Source organism: Rhododendron vialii, chromosome 9a (assembly GCF_030253575.1).
Source record: "Rhododendron vialii isolate Sample 1 chromosome 9a, ASM3025357v1".
NCBI classification, from domain to species: Eukaryota; Viridiplantae; Streptophyta; class Magnoliopsida; order Ericales; family Ericaceae; genus Rhododendron; species Rhododendron vialii.
Window position 1 is genome coordinate 33,789,840 of NC_080565.1, and position 15,049 is coordinate 33,804,888.

The 15,049-nt window shown below is 38.3% G+C and overlaps 2 protein-coding genes across 4 annotated transcripts; both read left to right on the forward strand.

Moving 5' to 3' along the window:
• Positions 1-84: 84 nt before the first annotated feature.
• On the forward strand, positions 85-11,187 carry LOC131300649 (pleiotropic drug resistance protein 2-like). Of its 3 annotated transcripts, none has more exons than XR_009191022.1 (21): positions 85-711; positions 795-915; positions 1,292-1,380; positions 1,903-1,987; positions 2,473-2,763; positions 3,220-3,310; positions 3,456-4,356; positions 4,513-4,673; positions 4,858-4,961; positions 5,080-5,245; positions 5,344-5,472; positions 6,000-6,145; positions 6,499-6,831; positions 7,502-7,792; positions 8,198-8,281; positions 8,371-8,504; positions 8,692-8,919; positions 9,119-9,290; positions 9,691-9,945; positions 10,410-10,741; positions 10,904-11,187. XR_009191022.1 is itself a non-coding variant. In XM_058326585.1 (21 exons), exons 1-20 carry the CDS (start codon positions 332-334, stop codon positions 10,677-10,679), a joined length of 4,431 nt encoding a protein of 1,476 aa, XP_058182568.1. In that variant the 5' UTR covers positions 85-331; the 3' UTR covers positions 10,680-10,692; positions 10,797-11,187. The 3 variants fall into 3 exon arrangements, 2 of the variants coding, with proteins under 2 accessions (XP_058182568.1, XP_058182567.1); XM_058326585.1 differs by having other exon boundaries at positions 10,410-10,692; positions 10,797-11,187; XM_058326584.1 differs by having other exon boundaries at positions 10,410-11,187.
• Positions 11,188-12,065: 878 nt separating this feature from the next.
• LOC131300652 (uncharacterized) lies at positions 12,066-15,047 on the forward strand. Its single transcript, XM_058326588.1, has 4 exons — positions 12,066-12,424; positions 12,536-12,646; positions 13,847-13,927; positions 14,786-15,047. The coding sequence occupies exons 1-4, from the start codon at positions 12,221-12,223 to the stop codon at positions 14,858-14,860; spliced, it is 471 nt and encodes a 156-aa protein (XP_058182571.1). The 5' UTR covers positions 12,066-12,220; the 3' UTR covers positions 14,861-15,047.
• The last annotated feature ends 2 nt before the right edge of the window (positions 15,048-15,049 follow it).

Below are 15,049 nucleotides of genomic sequence, written 5' to 3' on the forward strand. Positions count from 1 at the left end.
AAGAATACAACTCATCAAGCCCGGTAATAAGTTGTTCGAGCTTGATTTGAAACCTTAACGTGCTTAAAAATGCACTCAAATGTAATTTTCTTAACGTGAGGAGGTGATTTCAACTAAACTTATCGTCCTATCCTATGCTGTGAATGTGTGTTTGAGATGCACATATTTTTATATATCTACTTATGGAACTTTGTGGGCACATTTAGAAAGGTTCTCTCGCTGTACGCTGTTTTGCTCCTGAGAATCCAACCGGAAACAGAGGACTTGACAAGGAGAAACAGCATGCATTCAAGTGCTTAAGTGAAGCAAAAGGCTTGAAAAGGGTTTGAAAATGTCGGCTGCATTGATAGGAGATGACTTGGCAGTGAGGTCTACGAGCCAGCGGCTGAGCGTCGGCTCTGGCAGCCGGAGGAGTTGGGCCACCACCAGTCTCCGGGAAGCATGGGGCGCCCCTGATGTTTTCCTGAGGAGCAGGAGGGAAGAGGATGAGGAAGAACTCAGGTGGGCTGCACTAGAACGGCTTCCCACTTATGATAGGCTGAGGCAAGGAATCATAAAGCAAGTTCTTGAAAATGGAAGGATTGTTCATGAACAAGTTGACGTTGCACACCTTGGAATGGAGGATAGAAAGATGTTGATGGAAAGCATACTTAAAGTCGCGGAAGATGATAACGAGAGGTTTCTTCAGAGGCTCCGGGCAAGGACTGACCGGTAAAATTTACAACTTTTTAGTGCAGGTTGTTTGAAATTCTAAGAGTGTAATGGGAATTTTGATTTGGGTTTTTTCCTCATAGAGTTGGAATCGAAATACCGAAGATTGAAGTCCGGTTCGAGCATTTGTGTGTAGAAGGAGATGCATATGTTGGCACTAGAGCACTTCCCACTCTGCTGAATTCTACTCTGAATGAAATAGAGGTGTTGATCCTGTTTCTCTGCTTTTCTTGAGTTCTTGCGTTCAATCTCAGTAATCATTCAGTGAGCCCATATAGGAAATTTCCTGCTGCAATCTAATTTCTACTTCTTTTGTCCTATAGACTTTGAAAGTTTTTCGGTAAATCCTTTTTATTTGGACTTTTATCTCTTTTCACAATCTTTCTCATTATACTGTTTATGGTGGAAGTGGGTTTCATTTCTTTTCTGGGTAAAGAGGGAGGCCTTGATCACCTAAAATTTGGTAGTATTATTTTTATTTGTTTTTTTTGTGGAGTCCTCAATATTCTGTGCTTTGTTATGACTCTGTAACTCTACTGATGAAGGACTTGGTGTTTATTTTTGTTGTTGCTGTGAATAGGGGTTTCTTGGGTTAATAAAGCTTCTTCCATCCAAGAAAAAGGTAGTCAAGATACTCCAAGATGTGAGTGGAATTGTCAAGCCATCAAGGTATGTTCTTGAAGTTTTACCCCCCCCCAATATGAAACCTATATGGACTTGACACTCAATTTGCAACGTATGCACGAATTGTACGAGCACATTTTCTGCTGAAAATAGCTTTGTCTGGGTTCTCCAAAAAAAAAGAAAAAGAAAAAAGAAAAAAGGCTTTTTATCTCAGGCAGCCCATCTGCCCTTTTGGTTGCGGTTTTCAGAATATAGATAGGGGTTTTGTCCAGGAACATGTTGTTCATTGTTTTCTGAAATGTTTCCACTTTTTCTTTTTCTTTTTGAAATCTATTTTTGGTAAAACATCAAAATTGGTTTTCATATCATTTGGAAATCATTGCTACTTAAAATGAGTTGGATGTATAAGTGATATCAAAAAGCACTTTCTAAAAGTGTTCTGCAAAACTGATTCAATAAACTACCCAAAAGCTTTTCTTGTGTCTACTTAAATCAGTAAATTTTCTCTCTTTCTAAGGTGACACTACTTATTGAATTTATCCGAGATTAATTTGTGGGTTTTCTCAGGATGACACTACTGCTGGGGCCTCCAGGCTCTGGGAAGACCACGTTGCTGCAGGCACTTGCTGGAAAGATGGACAAGGATCTAAGGGTACTGGATTTTGAAGTCTTTTTGTGAAAATGCTCTCCTTGGTCGTTGTTTTCAGAACGAATTCTGAAAAACAGTATTCAACTTTTTGAAAAACAACCCATTTTCGGAAACAGTGAAAAAATCTTTTGAAATTCCTAGCATCTAATTTCGCGTAATACTAATAATAAGCGAAAATGAGAAGTTTTTCAATGTTGGCAACATTTTCGTTAGGTGTTCTGCATTTCTAGAGCAATTTGTAGAAGGTATTGTGCAAGCAACTTTTTGGAAGACAACTGATTTTTGAGAAAATTAAAGAACTGTTTCAAAATGCCAAACTTCTAATTGCATATGAAATCGAGTTTTTCTATGTTTGAAACCTTTTTCAAAAGGTGTTCTGCATTTCTATAAAAATTTGTAGAAGGTACTGAGCAAAGTTGATTCTTAAAACATCAACCAAACAGTCTTTTAGTGCAAGCTTCTCATGTGGTTACTACTTCTTCTGACAGGCAACAGGAAATATCACTTATTGTGGTCATGAAATGTCCGATTTTATTCCTCAGAGAACCTCTGCTTATATTAGCCAGCATGATCTTCACCATGGTGAGATGACAGTCAGAGAGACACTGGATTTCGCAGGACGCTGTTTGGGAGTCGGAACCAGATATGAACTGCTTGTAGAATTGTCAAGAAGAGAAAAGGAATCCGGAATCAAACCAGACCCCGAGATCGATGCATTCATGAAAGCCACTGCCATGGCTGGCCAACAGTCTAGTTTGGTCACAGACTATGTCCTAAAGGTTAGTTTCTTCCTCTTCCCCGTATAGAATGCTTCATTTACGCTCTCCTTTTGTTTAGGCAAATAGTTTATGACAAGTGGAAAATCTTTTCAAGAAAAACTATTTCTGGTGTTTGGTTGCAACTCTGAAAATAACAGTGCTAGTGAGCTATGGTAGTGAGGATGGCCGGTTGTGGGTAGTGGTGGCAGCAGCGGTGGATGGTGATGGTGGATGAGTGGTAGTGGTAGTGGTGCTGGTGTGGTATTAGTGCTGATCTGGGAAGGGTTTCTCAACTCCAAGAATTGGAAAATGCTTTGTGACTAAAGAACCCATTTTCCGTTGACTTTTTCTTCTGTCCCTCCAAACAACTGAAAGTAGAGAAATGTTTTCCAGGAAGCATTTTCCACCGAAACAAACGAAGCATTAGCAATCAATTCATTTTCATGTGGGACTAATTATTTATATGAGCCATGACAGGTTCTTGGATTAGACAATTGTGCTGATATTATGGTCGGTGATGAGATGAGGAGGGGAATCTCCGGTGGACAGAAGAAGCGCCTCACCACTGGTATTTGAAAAACTTCTCATTGATGATTGAGATTATACCTGACTTTCTGTTATTTTCAATTTCTCTTTATGAGACCATGCTAACTAATTTCACAGATGTGATTGAAATTAGGTTGTTTGTATTGTTCTATTTTTCCTGAATGCAGGAGAAATGTTGGTAGGACCGGCGAAAGTCTTTTTCATGGATGAAATCTCAACTGGTCTAGACAGCTCAACAACTTTCCAAATCATCAAATACATGAGGCAGATGGTTCATATAATGGACGTAACCATGATAATCTCCCTTCTGCAGCCTGCACCCGAAACTTATGCTCTTTTTGACGAAATTATTCTGCTTTCAGAGGGAAAAATTGTCTACCATGGTCCACGTGAGAGCGTTCTTGAGTTCTTCGAAAGTGTGGGATTCAAATGCCCAGAAAGGAAAGGAGTGGCAGACTTTCTTCAAGAAGTAACTTCTAAGAAAGACCAAGAGCAGTACTGGTTCAAAAGGAATGAGCCTTATCGTTATGTTTCTGTTTCAGACTTTGCGCGCCGTTTTAACTCTTTCCACATTGGTCAGAGTCTATGTGATGAGCTTGGAATTCCTTATAACAGAAATAAGGTCCACCCTGCTGCCCTGGCAACTAAAAAGTACGGCATTTCCAAAGTGGATCTGTTCAAGGCTTGTTTAACTCGGGAGTGGCTACTGATGAAACGCAACTCGTTTGTGTATATATTCAAGACTACCCAGATCACGATTATGTCAATAATCGCCTTCACTGTTTTCTTAAGAACGGAGATGAAATCCGGTCAACTAATGGATGGGAGTAAATTTTACGGTGCACTGTTTTTCAGTCTCATTAACGTGATGTTTAATGGGATGGCTGAGCTTCACTTGACCTGTATGAGGCTTCCTGTGTTCTTTAAACAGAGAGATTCCCTGTTTTTCCCCGCATGGGCTTTTGCACTACCAATTTGGCTTCTCCGAATTCCCTTATCTCTGATGGAATCAGGGATATGGATCATTCTCACATACTACACTATTGGGTTTGCTCCTGCTGCTAGTAGGTAATATTTTCCTTTTTCCCTTGGAGTTTAATACCTGAACATAAATCAGTAGTTTTTCATGTTGCAGTCATGGCATATTTGCTAAAATAATAGTTTATATCTATAGTTCTATACATATACGTACTCTATTCTAAGTTCTAAGTTTACATTTTTCAGGTTTTTCCTCCAATTTTTAGCATTCTTTGGTATACATCAGATGGCCTTATCTCTCTTCCGTTTTATTGCGGCCCTTGGGAGAACACAGGTTGTTGCAAGCACTCTCGGCACCTTTGCATTGTTGGTGGTTTTTGTCTTTGGTGGTTTCATTGTTGCCAAAGGTTGGTATTTTCCCTTTTTTTTTTTTTTTTTTTATATAGCTTTTACTATGCATAATATTCATTTTTTAGGTGAACAGATTTAGTTGACGTGGTTTCAAAATGTGGTGAAAAATTATTCAATTGTCTGTTATATAGTAGCATAATTATGATACCTTGTAACAACCATTATTATCATCACATGCAGATGACATTCAACCATGGATGAGATGGGGATATTATATTTCTCCCATGATGTATGGACAGAATGCCATAGCCATGAATGAATTTCTGGATAAAAGATGGAGCACGGTAAGCTCAGTTATGATATTGTTAATCAATTTGCTTCTGTTTTGTTTTAGCTCAAATGCCATCATCTTTATAACTTGATAGATTTAGATAGCTAATTTATTTTATATATTTTTGGCAGCCAAATTCCGACCCTAGGTTTCCTGAACCTACTGTTGGAAAGGTTCTTCTTAAAGCCAGGGGGATGTTTGTGGATGACTACATGTATTGGGTTTGTGTGATCGCACTCTTTGGATTTTCTGTGCTCTTCAATATCTGCTTTATAGCGGCTCTGGCCTACTTGAATCGTAAGATACTATGCAATCTTATTCAGCTATTTCAGCTCATCTCTATCTCCGATATGGAATCTTATTTTGGTTTTGGCATTTTTTTAACTAAAATGCAGCTTTGGGAGATTCTAAATCTGTTATTATGAATGATGATGATGAAGTGAAAAAAAAGAAGCGACCACTCTCCAATGGGAAGAAGCCGTCCACTGATAGGAGTTCAGCATCTACAGCCTCATCTTTTGAAGGTTAAATATTACAACTCCCTCGATCTCAACTAATCAGTTGATTGATCTTCATATTGTACTCGAACTGTATTGTCTAACACGTTTATAGGACGAGGAGTGTGAATTAGAACTTCACCAGATCGATTCACCAGATCGACATGTCAATCTAAGTTCCCAAAATGATTTATTTCAAAGAAGAGACATTAATATCATATTGGTCCTCCCCGGTATCTCCATTTTATGAATCGTACAGTTTTTAGACGAACATTTTGCTAACAACTAGTTTTCTCGTATATGATGGTTATCATTGTTTAGCAGCCCTTAACTTAAGAACATGATTCTGGATTATGTTGATGACTGCTAATGATTACCAAAACAAATAAAGGATACGTATCTGGCTCTTTGGACCGCATTCCTAAATCTTGGAGCACTGAGGTTGGAAAAATTTCACATCATGAACTGCTATGCCATTGCTTCATTTGAGCTACAACAAAAAGAGTAACAGTTTTCCTCTTTAATTGTCGCTAAAATAGCCTGAACAATTGCAGGTATCAACATGGGAGTGAGAAATACTCCAGACAATGACAACTTAGATGTCAAAGACGTTGCAACTGGAAAAAGAGGAATGGTGCTGCCTTTCCAGCCCTTGTCACTTGCATTTGATCATGTGAATTACTATGTCGATATGCCTGCTGTAAGTCACTTGTTCTAAGCTCTTTTAGTGTCCGAGAGACTAGATTCTGAGGTTTCTTTTTCTAGCATAACGTAACAAAAAATGGAGGTTTCTCAGAATTTCAGCAAATTTGATAAGCATTGTTCATCAAAGAGATTGTTATGGGTAGGTTGACTACTGTTACATATTGGTTTTTGTTGATGAAATGCATTACAAAAGAAAGGGTTTCCCACTAAGTTTTCCAACAATCTAGTTCACTGCATTGAACCAAGGCTGCTGGGGTTTACAGAGACCTATGTTTTGTTTCTGAATCAGTTTCTTAGACCATTTTAAAGGAGATTCTCACTTGTACAAATTGCGGTTTTATTCATTAGGAAATGAAAAGCCGTGGCATAGAGGAGGCTCGTCTCCAACTGCTACAAGACGTCAGTGGTGCTTTTAGGCCAGGTGTTCTAACTGCATTGGTTGGTGTGACTGGTGCTGGAAAGACCACCTTGATGGATGTGCTAGCAGGAAGAAAGACAGGTGGCTATATCGAAGGATGTATCAGCATTTCTGGCTTTCCGAAGAATCAAGCAGCTTTTGCTCGTATTAGCGGTTATTGTGAACAGAATGATATCCATTCTCCACATGTCACTGTACATGAGTCCATTGTGTACTCTGCCTGGTTGCGCCTGGCTCCGGACGTCAATAAGGAAACACGAAAGGTACTTGCTTTTTCGTCACCTTTTCCTTCTTGGTCTTTCATATCATAATCCAGTCATTCTGCTCTTCTTGACCATGTCCCTTAGCAATATTGTGTCAGCCAGGAAGTGGATGCCTTATCAATTTCTCTCTCTCTCTCTCTCTCTCTCTCTCTCTCTCTCTCTCTCTCTCTCTCTCTCTCTCTTCTTTCTGTAGATTGTGTTAGGATACCTTATCCTTTTCCCCTTTCTATTTTTTTTTTAGATTCTTAAATCCTTCAAATTTTCCATTTCCTACCCATATCCTTGATCCAAATACAGCCTTAGAATGTGTTGGAATTATGGATGTTTGGACAGACTTACCAAGGAAAAGAAAAATCAAAAGGACAGCAAAGGAATTCTTCTTATCCGTATCTTTTTTTAGCAGTTTCCCTGGAGATCTTTATCATTGATGCTCTTTTCTCTCTAAAGATCTGTCTACAAATCGATTATGGAAACATTATCTTACTATGCTAGGGCTTCTGTAAAGCAAGAAAAGGTGATAATCTATGGAATTTATAGTATTAGTTTTGCGTTTGTAATACAATATATATTCTCTACACTTATGGCTCATGATCTCAGCATTGTCACGCCTAGTAACTTAGTTCACCTTATGGCAAAATGCTAATTGGGTTTTACTAATTTTGTGGTTTAGATGTTTGTTGAAGAAGTAATGGAGTTGGTTGAGTTGAGCCCACTAAGGGATGCTATAGTTGGTCTTCCGGGAGTAGATGGTCTCTCAACCGAACAAAGAAAGAGGCTCACCATAGCCGTAGAATTGGTTGCTAATCCATCAATCATCTTCATGGATGAGCCAACATCAGGGCTTGACGCTAGAGCTGCAGCAATTGTGATGCGAACTGTGAGAAACACAGTGAATACTGGCCGAACTGTGGTTTGTACAATCCATCAGCCGAGCATAGACATTTTTGAAGCTTTTGATGAGGTATTTCTCAGTTTCAACGAGAATAAGTCTATGGACTGACTAATCCAGCGAATGAACCACCTAAATGCTTTGTTGTGAACTGTACATTTATTCTGGAATCGAAACTCATATAAGATGGATATAATTGTGCATATATTAGTTAAAGAGCCCCTGGGTGTGGTCATCGTTTGCTGATCATCATTATCCAAGCCATTCATTCTGTAGGTTCACTGAACATGTTATATGAACAAAAAATCAGATTAATCTGTCATTTATAGCCACATGATTGGGACACATTTTCCTTATGCTTAATTTTCCTTATGATTGAATACATGGGTATCCAATCATGGCGCTACAAAGTTATCTGGTCAACTTGATTGTGATGCACTCACTACACTTCTCAACTTTGTTGTATTATTTTGGCAGCTCTTGTTGATGAAGAGAGGGGGGAGGGTCATATATGCTGGACCTCTTGGCCAAAATTCTCACCACCTGGTAGAATATTTTGAAGTAAGTATCATCTCTCATTATGTGACTGTATAGACAATCAAACTCAAATACATGGAGACATATGTAGATTGATATGTGAGTTACTGCAGTCTATCGCGGGGGTACCTAAAATCAAAGAGGGTAGCAATCCTGCTACATGGATGCTAGAGATCACCTCTTCTGCAGTTGAGGCACAACTTGATGTGGATTTTGGGGAAATCTTTGCCAACTCTGATTTATACAGGTATGGAGAACGCAACAACCAGAATCTATCCATGGAAAAACATGCCAAACACTCTGGGCGCCACACCCATGCGAGCATTCCATTTACTTTCTGTGGTTGATTTCTTTGTACTTCCAATAGAAATACTAGCACTCAACTATTCTCGACCTTAGTCTTCCAATATATAACAACTCTCTCTCCCTCTCAGGAGGAATGAAGAACTCATCAAAGATCTGAGCACCCCACCACCAGGGTCCAAGGACCTGTATTTTCCCACCAAGTACTCGCAAACATTTATTACTCAATGCAAAGCTTGCTTCTGGAAACAGTATTGGTCCTACTGGAGGAATTCCCAGTACAATGCCACCCGTCTTATCATGACAACCATTATTGGAATTTTATTTGGAGTCATTTTCTGGAAAAAGGGTGAACAAACGTAAGTCAAATCCTATAGTTTTGAACGCACATTAAGCTTATGTCTCGATTCTGGATTTGTGAAGGGATTTACAGAGGAAAAACAAAACTATAGGAAGATAAGGAAACAAATGTGGATTCTTCAGCTTTTCCTTCACGGAATCCATGATCAAAATATACAGTGCCATTACTGTCTTACAACAAGATGATGTTTCCAACAGGCACAAAGAACAAGATCTGATAAATCTACTGGGAGCTATGTATGTTGCTGTCATGTTTCTTGGAGGAACCAACACTTCAGGAGTGCAGTCTGTTGTGGCTATAGAAAGAACGGTCTTCTATCGTGAGAGAGCAGCTGGGATGTACTCAGCATTGCCTTATGCATTTGCTCAGGTGATAGTTGAGGAAAAAGAACGTTTTTGTATCATTTAGCTCGGTCAGGGGGACTCGGTAGCTCTTTTGGTTTACCAAGGATAGTGGCGGCTTGTTTTATTTTGGGTCATCTCTTTTGTTTTCTGTCTTCTGTTCTCATTATCCGGGACACATATAAAACATGTACTGTGAAGGGTTTCCGAAGCCTGTTTTCGAGAAAATTCTCTGAAAGAAAGCACTATTCGTAAAAGACCCGAAAGATGTTTTCAAACTCCCAGAAACTGTTCGCCCTCCAAAAATGGAACTGAAATGAAAAGGACGAGTGTTTTCGATCTCTACATTGTGCTCGTTTCCCAAACCAAAGAAACATTATGAAGCAAAAAGAAAACTGTGCCTAATATCTAGTTCTTGTGCTTTGCAGGTGGCAATAGAGACCATTTATGTTGCAATCCAAACCTTCGTCTATAGTCTTATCCTTTACTCCATGATTGGATTCCACTGGAGAGTTGATAAGTTCTTGTGGTTCTACTACTATGTGTTAATGTGCTTTGTCTACTTCACGTTGTATGGGATGATGCTTGTAGCACTCACCCCAGGTTACCAAGTTGCTGCAATTTGCATGTCTTTCTTCCTCAGTTTCTGGAACCTCTTCTCAGGCTTTATGATTCCCAGGACGGTAAGTACAAGAAAACTTCCTGTTTGGTATTGTTTTTCTTGTTTCATCATCTTTAGATTCTATTCTTTCCGAATCATAAACAAGTAAAAAGCTCCAAAATACTCAACGTTTCCATACGGTATCATTCTTATGCAAAAGTATTTTCCGGAAATTGAATACTTCAATTGTTGATGTTTACTGGAAACATTTCCCTAAAAACAGTTATGCCAAATTAGTTCTCTTTGTTTTGTGGGAAAATAAATTGACAAACAATGAGCATTGTAATATTGACTTGTTCATTGATTTAGCAAAAGCAATATGGAAAAAAAGACAAAGAAAAGCTAATGATAATGGAAAAGAATGGTTCCAAATTCCAATTCTTTGTGTATTTTCAAGGCAGTATTCTTGGAATTGAAGTACTTTTGTATATGTTTCTCTGAGATTGAAACATCTTAACTTTCTGCCCGACGACTGTACATTTGCAGCAAATTCCAATATGGTGGAGGTGGTACTACTGGGCTTCTCCAGTGGCATGGACCATCTATGGTCTTGTGACGTCTCAAGTGGGCGACAAGATGGATCTGGTTGAAATACCAGGAGAAGATGCCATACCGGTGAAGGTTTTCCTTGAGCAGTTCTTAGGCTATAAATATGACTTCCTTGGTGCTGTTGCTGTTGCTCATGTTGGTTGGGTTCTCCTCTTCTTCTTTGTCTTTGCCTACGGCATCAAGTTCCTTAACTTCCAAAGGCGATAATACAACCCTTTTGGTATAGTTTTCCTTTTCTGTTTCACTGTTGTGGAAAATTTGTTTTGCAAACTTCGAGTGAAATGTTTTCAAGAAATCGCAAAACAGCTCACTTTTTTTTTTCAGAAAACACTATGAAAATGTTCATGGTTCTCCGAAATGTATTTAGCACAGAAATAGATACAATGTGTGTTCCTTTTCTGTTTCACGGTTGTGGAAAACTTGTTTTGCGTACTGTGAGCGAAAATGTTTTCAAGAAATCGCAAAACAGCTCACATTTTTTTTCCGAAAACGCTATGAAAATGTTCATGGATCTCCGAAATGTATTTAGCACAGAAATAGATGCAATGTGTGTTTCCGGGAGGGACAAAACTGGCACTTAATTTTGTGTATTTTTGTCTTCTTGTCTTCTGAACTCATTACCTATTTTCGGTGACTCTTGTGTTTGCATGATTCATGGAAGCTACATTTTCCCAGAGGAAGTTAAATTTAGGTAAAGGATTTACTCTTCTATTCAGTTTGGAAAACTGATTCTAACTTAAGCAGGTTATCAAGAACGAATACGCTATTACAATCTGATCCAAATGTGGTAATCGTAGACACCCGGAACCACACTTCTTCTGCCTCACGATTCCTATCATCCAAACCGAGCCTCACTGAAATCAAATTTGTCCACAATGAAGCCAAGCATTACAAAATCTCCGGAATGACCGTACTTCCTTTTTATCTGCAGGGGAAGAAGAGTTTTATTCATAACCAGTCTTCTTGAAAAGAACCATCAAGATTATAGTGATGAATTGACCTGTCTTTTAATGGGTTGGATTCCTCTGTTTGCCCTAACCCTCAAATATTGTGTGGAAAAACAAGTGAACCCACATCGACAAGCAATCAAACAAACAAACAAAGAGTAAAACTAAAAACAGACCGAACATTATCTGAGAAACTTGCTCATGCTTCAAGCAATGTATTTGTTTTTTTCTATAGATTACTTACACAATCAACTATGTCCTCACGAACAATAGCTATAATCGAACCGGACATTCCACAACGGGTAGGAAGCCCCTATGGTCACGCCCAAGGGGGTTGCTATGTTGGTTGTCCCCTCCCACCGTTTTAATGATCCCAAAAAAAAAAAAAAAAAACTAACATAAACATCAAATCTTTCGAGTTCGATTCAGGACTTTGGAGCCCATGTATACGCCAAGCTTCTAGTGAGGGATCCATGCGGACTTCTAATCTCAGCCGTCGGATCTCAAATGGTGGATTTCAGAAATTCTGAGCAACCTGAATAGGCGAATAGCATTGACAAAAAGTAGTCTGGATTCTTGTGGTAATACTACGTGTATATTATTGGGAGGATTTTCCTCTTGTTTTTTTTGTAAGATGTTTTCAAAGGGAAGCAACTTGTCCAGAAGGAGAGAGAGATTTAAAGCAAAAGCAAAAGGCAAGGCATGTAGGAGACAAACACAAGAGAATAAGTAGGGGTGCATGCGCCTATTGCTAGCAAATAGATCAGCAGTGACAGTGGAAAAAAAATTTAAGCACTGGCAATGAAGACCTCGGGAAATAATAACGGCGAGAATGAGACGCTGTCGACTGACAATGAGGAAGAGCTATTTCCAGCATTTTCAATGTCTTTGTTTCAAGCGCGAGAAGAAGAGATCGAGAGGAAGAAGATGGAGATCAGGGAGAAGGTTCAAATGCAGTTGGGCCGCGCTGAGGAAGAGTCCAAGCGCTTGTCACATGTTTGGGAAGTAAGTTTAAAAAACTAGTACCTCTATAAGTCCGAAAGGATTTGTGATCTCATAAATGATCTTGAATCTTTCTTAAAGTTTGTCACCGGCCTTTTTGCTGAATCTCGTTAGGAGCTCGAGGTTTTGGTGGATCCAATGAAGAAAGAAGTTGCGATTATTCGTAAGAGGATCGATGTGGTTAACCGAGATCTAAAATCACTTGGCCAAAGCTGCCAAAAGAAGGTAACATTTGCTGCTCCTGTTCTGTTTGGTATTGTCTATGTTGTCTACATTTTAGTTTTTCCTTTTCATTTTCAATACATTTGGGAAAAAAAACAATGAAAACCTTTTCATAGCATTCTAGTGAAAAGTATCTTTTAGTGCTCAGTGACAGAAGGGTTGTCTCAGAAAATTATATCTGGAAAAGTATTGGCAAGCTGTTCAAAAGAAGTTTTATATATGTCTGTCTTCCTTAGAAACAAAAACAGAAACCGAAACCGAAACCGAAAACCATCTCAAGCAGATAAGCTAGCATATAAACAAAAGTAGGGGTGAGAAAGTTAAGATGTTTCAATCTCAGAGAAACATATACAAAAGTAGGGGTGAGCATGGACCGGATTGGTCCGGTTTTATAATAAACCAAGAACCAAATTACTACGTATGGATTAAGAATTCGGAGAACCAAATTAACCCATAAAATTCATATAACCAAACCAATTCAAACCATTAAAAGGCGGTTCGGTTTCAGTTTTGAACCACGGTTCGCTCGAAATTAATATATCATCCCCATAAACTATTTGAAGTACTTAAAATTGAATACCAAAACTTATATTAAACTAGCATGTTGTATAAAAATCACCAAAACTCACTAAAATCAACAAACTAAATAACTAAATAAGAGTAGAATACAAGAAATTAGCGAAGGAGTAGAGTCATGGAATAGAGTATTAGATTAGAAAATTCGTAACCGAGCGAAAAGAGTGAGAAATCAATTGACTTAGTCGAACCTATGTTTGGTGTATTGAAATTGTAGGAATAGGTTATCGAATATAGAAGTTTAGGGAATCAATTTGGAAGTAAAATAATAGGGTGGTGGAATAGAGAATTAGATTAGAAAAATAATTGTACTTAATGTATCTAAACATATTATAGTATATGTGTGTGTTATACGGTTCGGATCGGTTTGAAACCAAAACCGTTAACGTAAATCCACAGATCAAGCCATTTAACACGGTTTCTACATTTTTAAAACCAGAACCAAACCACATCACTAAAAAACCAAACCAAACTAGTCGGTTTGGATCGATTTAGACTGGATTCACGATTTGACGGTTATTTTGCTCACCCCTAACTAGCAAAGTGCATAAATGTATAATCAAGTGTCAAAAATAGCTACTATTGTGTTTTAGTACTGTATTGAGTTGGGTTTCCAATTGACAACAGGAGAAAGAATACAGAGAAGCACTGGAGGCCTTCAATGAAAAGAGCAGTGAGAAAGCTCAACTAACATCCACATTAGTGGAGGTGAGTCTTTACCTTTACTCTTTAGGAAAAATGAAAGCATATTCTATTTTGGTACTCCTTCATTTAGGTACTATTTCATTTTGAGGCTTCTTTTCTACCCATTCTCTCTTTGCAACCACACAATTAGGTGCGAACGGGCCACATTGAACAGTTAATGGGTACTTTCATCCACCACGCATTTTTGTGGGGCTAGACACTAAGTTTGTGAACAAATGAAAACATAATTAATTCTATCTTGATACAACTTCATTTGGGCATTTCATTTGACGCACCTTTTTTTGCCCCTCTTTGCAACCACACAATTAGGTGCGGGTGGGACCACAACACCCCATACTCTAGTAAAATATACTATTTTGACCCCTTCAAAATCTTGATAATTTTAAGTTGGCTCCTTCAAATTGGTTTTTCTGCCATAATCCCTTCAAAATCTAAAGAGTTTTGAGTTTCGCCCCTACTTGGTCAAAAATTTCGTCCGCGCTAGTGCACACAGGAGTATTTATTAATTAGAATGCCATATATCACCATTTTATATGTTACCGATGCTCTAATTTAACGCTTGCCTCGCGATTCATGTTTCTAATACTTACAATTAGTTATATATCAAATGATCATATATAGAATTCCGTCCATTGCATCATTTATTGTTGTCACCCGCTATTCCAACCATACATGTACGATTTCTTCCAAACAAAAACCAATCACAAGCATCAAACTATGCAGTTATACAAAACGGAGGGAAAAAATTTTGAACGCCGCGATCGATGTATTTGTTCTTCATTATATTTGCAATTTTTTTTTTTTTTGTTTCTTTGGTTGAGTTTCTTATATTATGATTCTCTGTTGTGATAACGAAACCAGCTGGTGAATGAAAGTGAAAAATTAAGAATGAAGAAGCTGGAGGAGCTCAGCAAGATTATTGATCCAGCAATCTGAAAATTTGTTCTCAGTTTAATTTCTCTTTGAATTTCTTTTTCTTTTCTTTTTCTACTTTTTTTTGTTATGTGGAAACTGTAAAGGTATTTATTATGTGGTGAGCACTGCCATCATCACAACGTCAAAGATGACAAATTGTACACTAATTGTCTTTAAATTAGAGGTTTGAGGTTTGTTTATGGAGAAACA

Bases quoted from the DNA above. Each gene is read 5' to 3' on its own strand.
- LOC131300652 (XM_058326588.1), top strand. From the start codon at position 12,221: ATGAAGACCTCGGGAAATAATAACGGCGAGAATGAGACGCTGTCGACT. The intron at 12,425-12,535 runs GTAAGTTTAAAA...GAATCTCGTTAG, and splicing joins GCTTGTCACATGTTTGGGAA to GAGCTCGAGGTTTTGGTGGA. The intron at 13,928-14,785 runs GTGAGTCTTTAC...TAACGAAACCAG, and splicing joins TAACATCCACATTAGTGGAG to CTGGTGAATGAAAGTGAAAA.
- LOC131300649 (XM_058326584.1), top strand. From the start codon at position 332: ATGTCGGCTGCATTGATAGGAGATGACTTGGCAGTGAGGTCTACGAGC. The intron at 1,988-2,472 runs GTACTGGATTTT...TTCTTCTGACAG, and splicing joins AGATGGACAAGGATCTAAGG to GCAACAGGAAATATCACTTA. The intron at 9,291-9,690 runs GTGATAGTTGAG...TGTGCTTTGCAG, and splicing joins TGCCTTATGCATTTGCTCAG to GTGGCAATAGAGACCATTTA.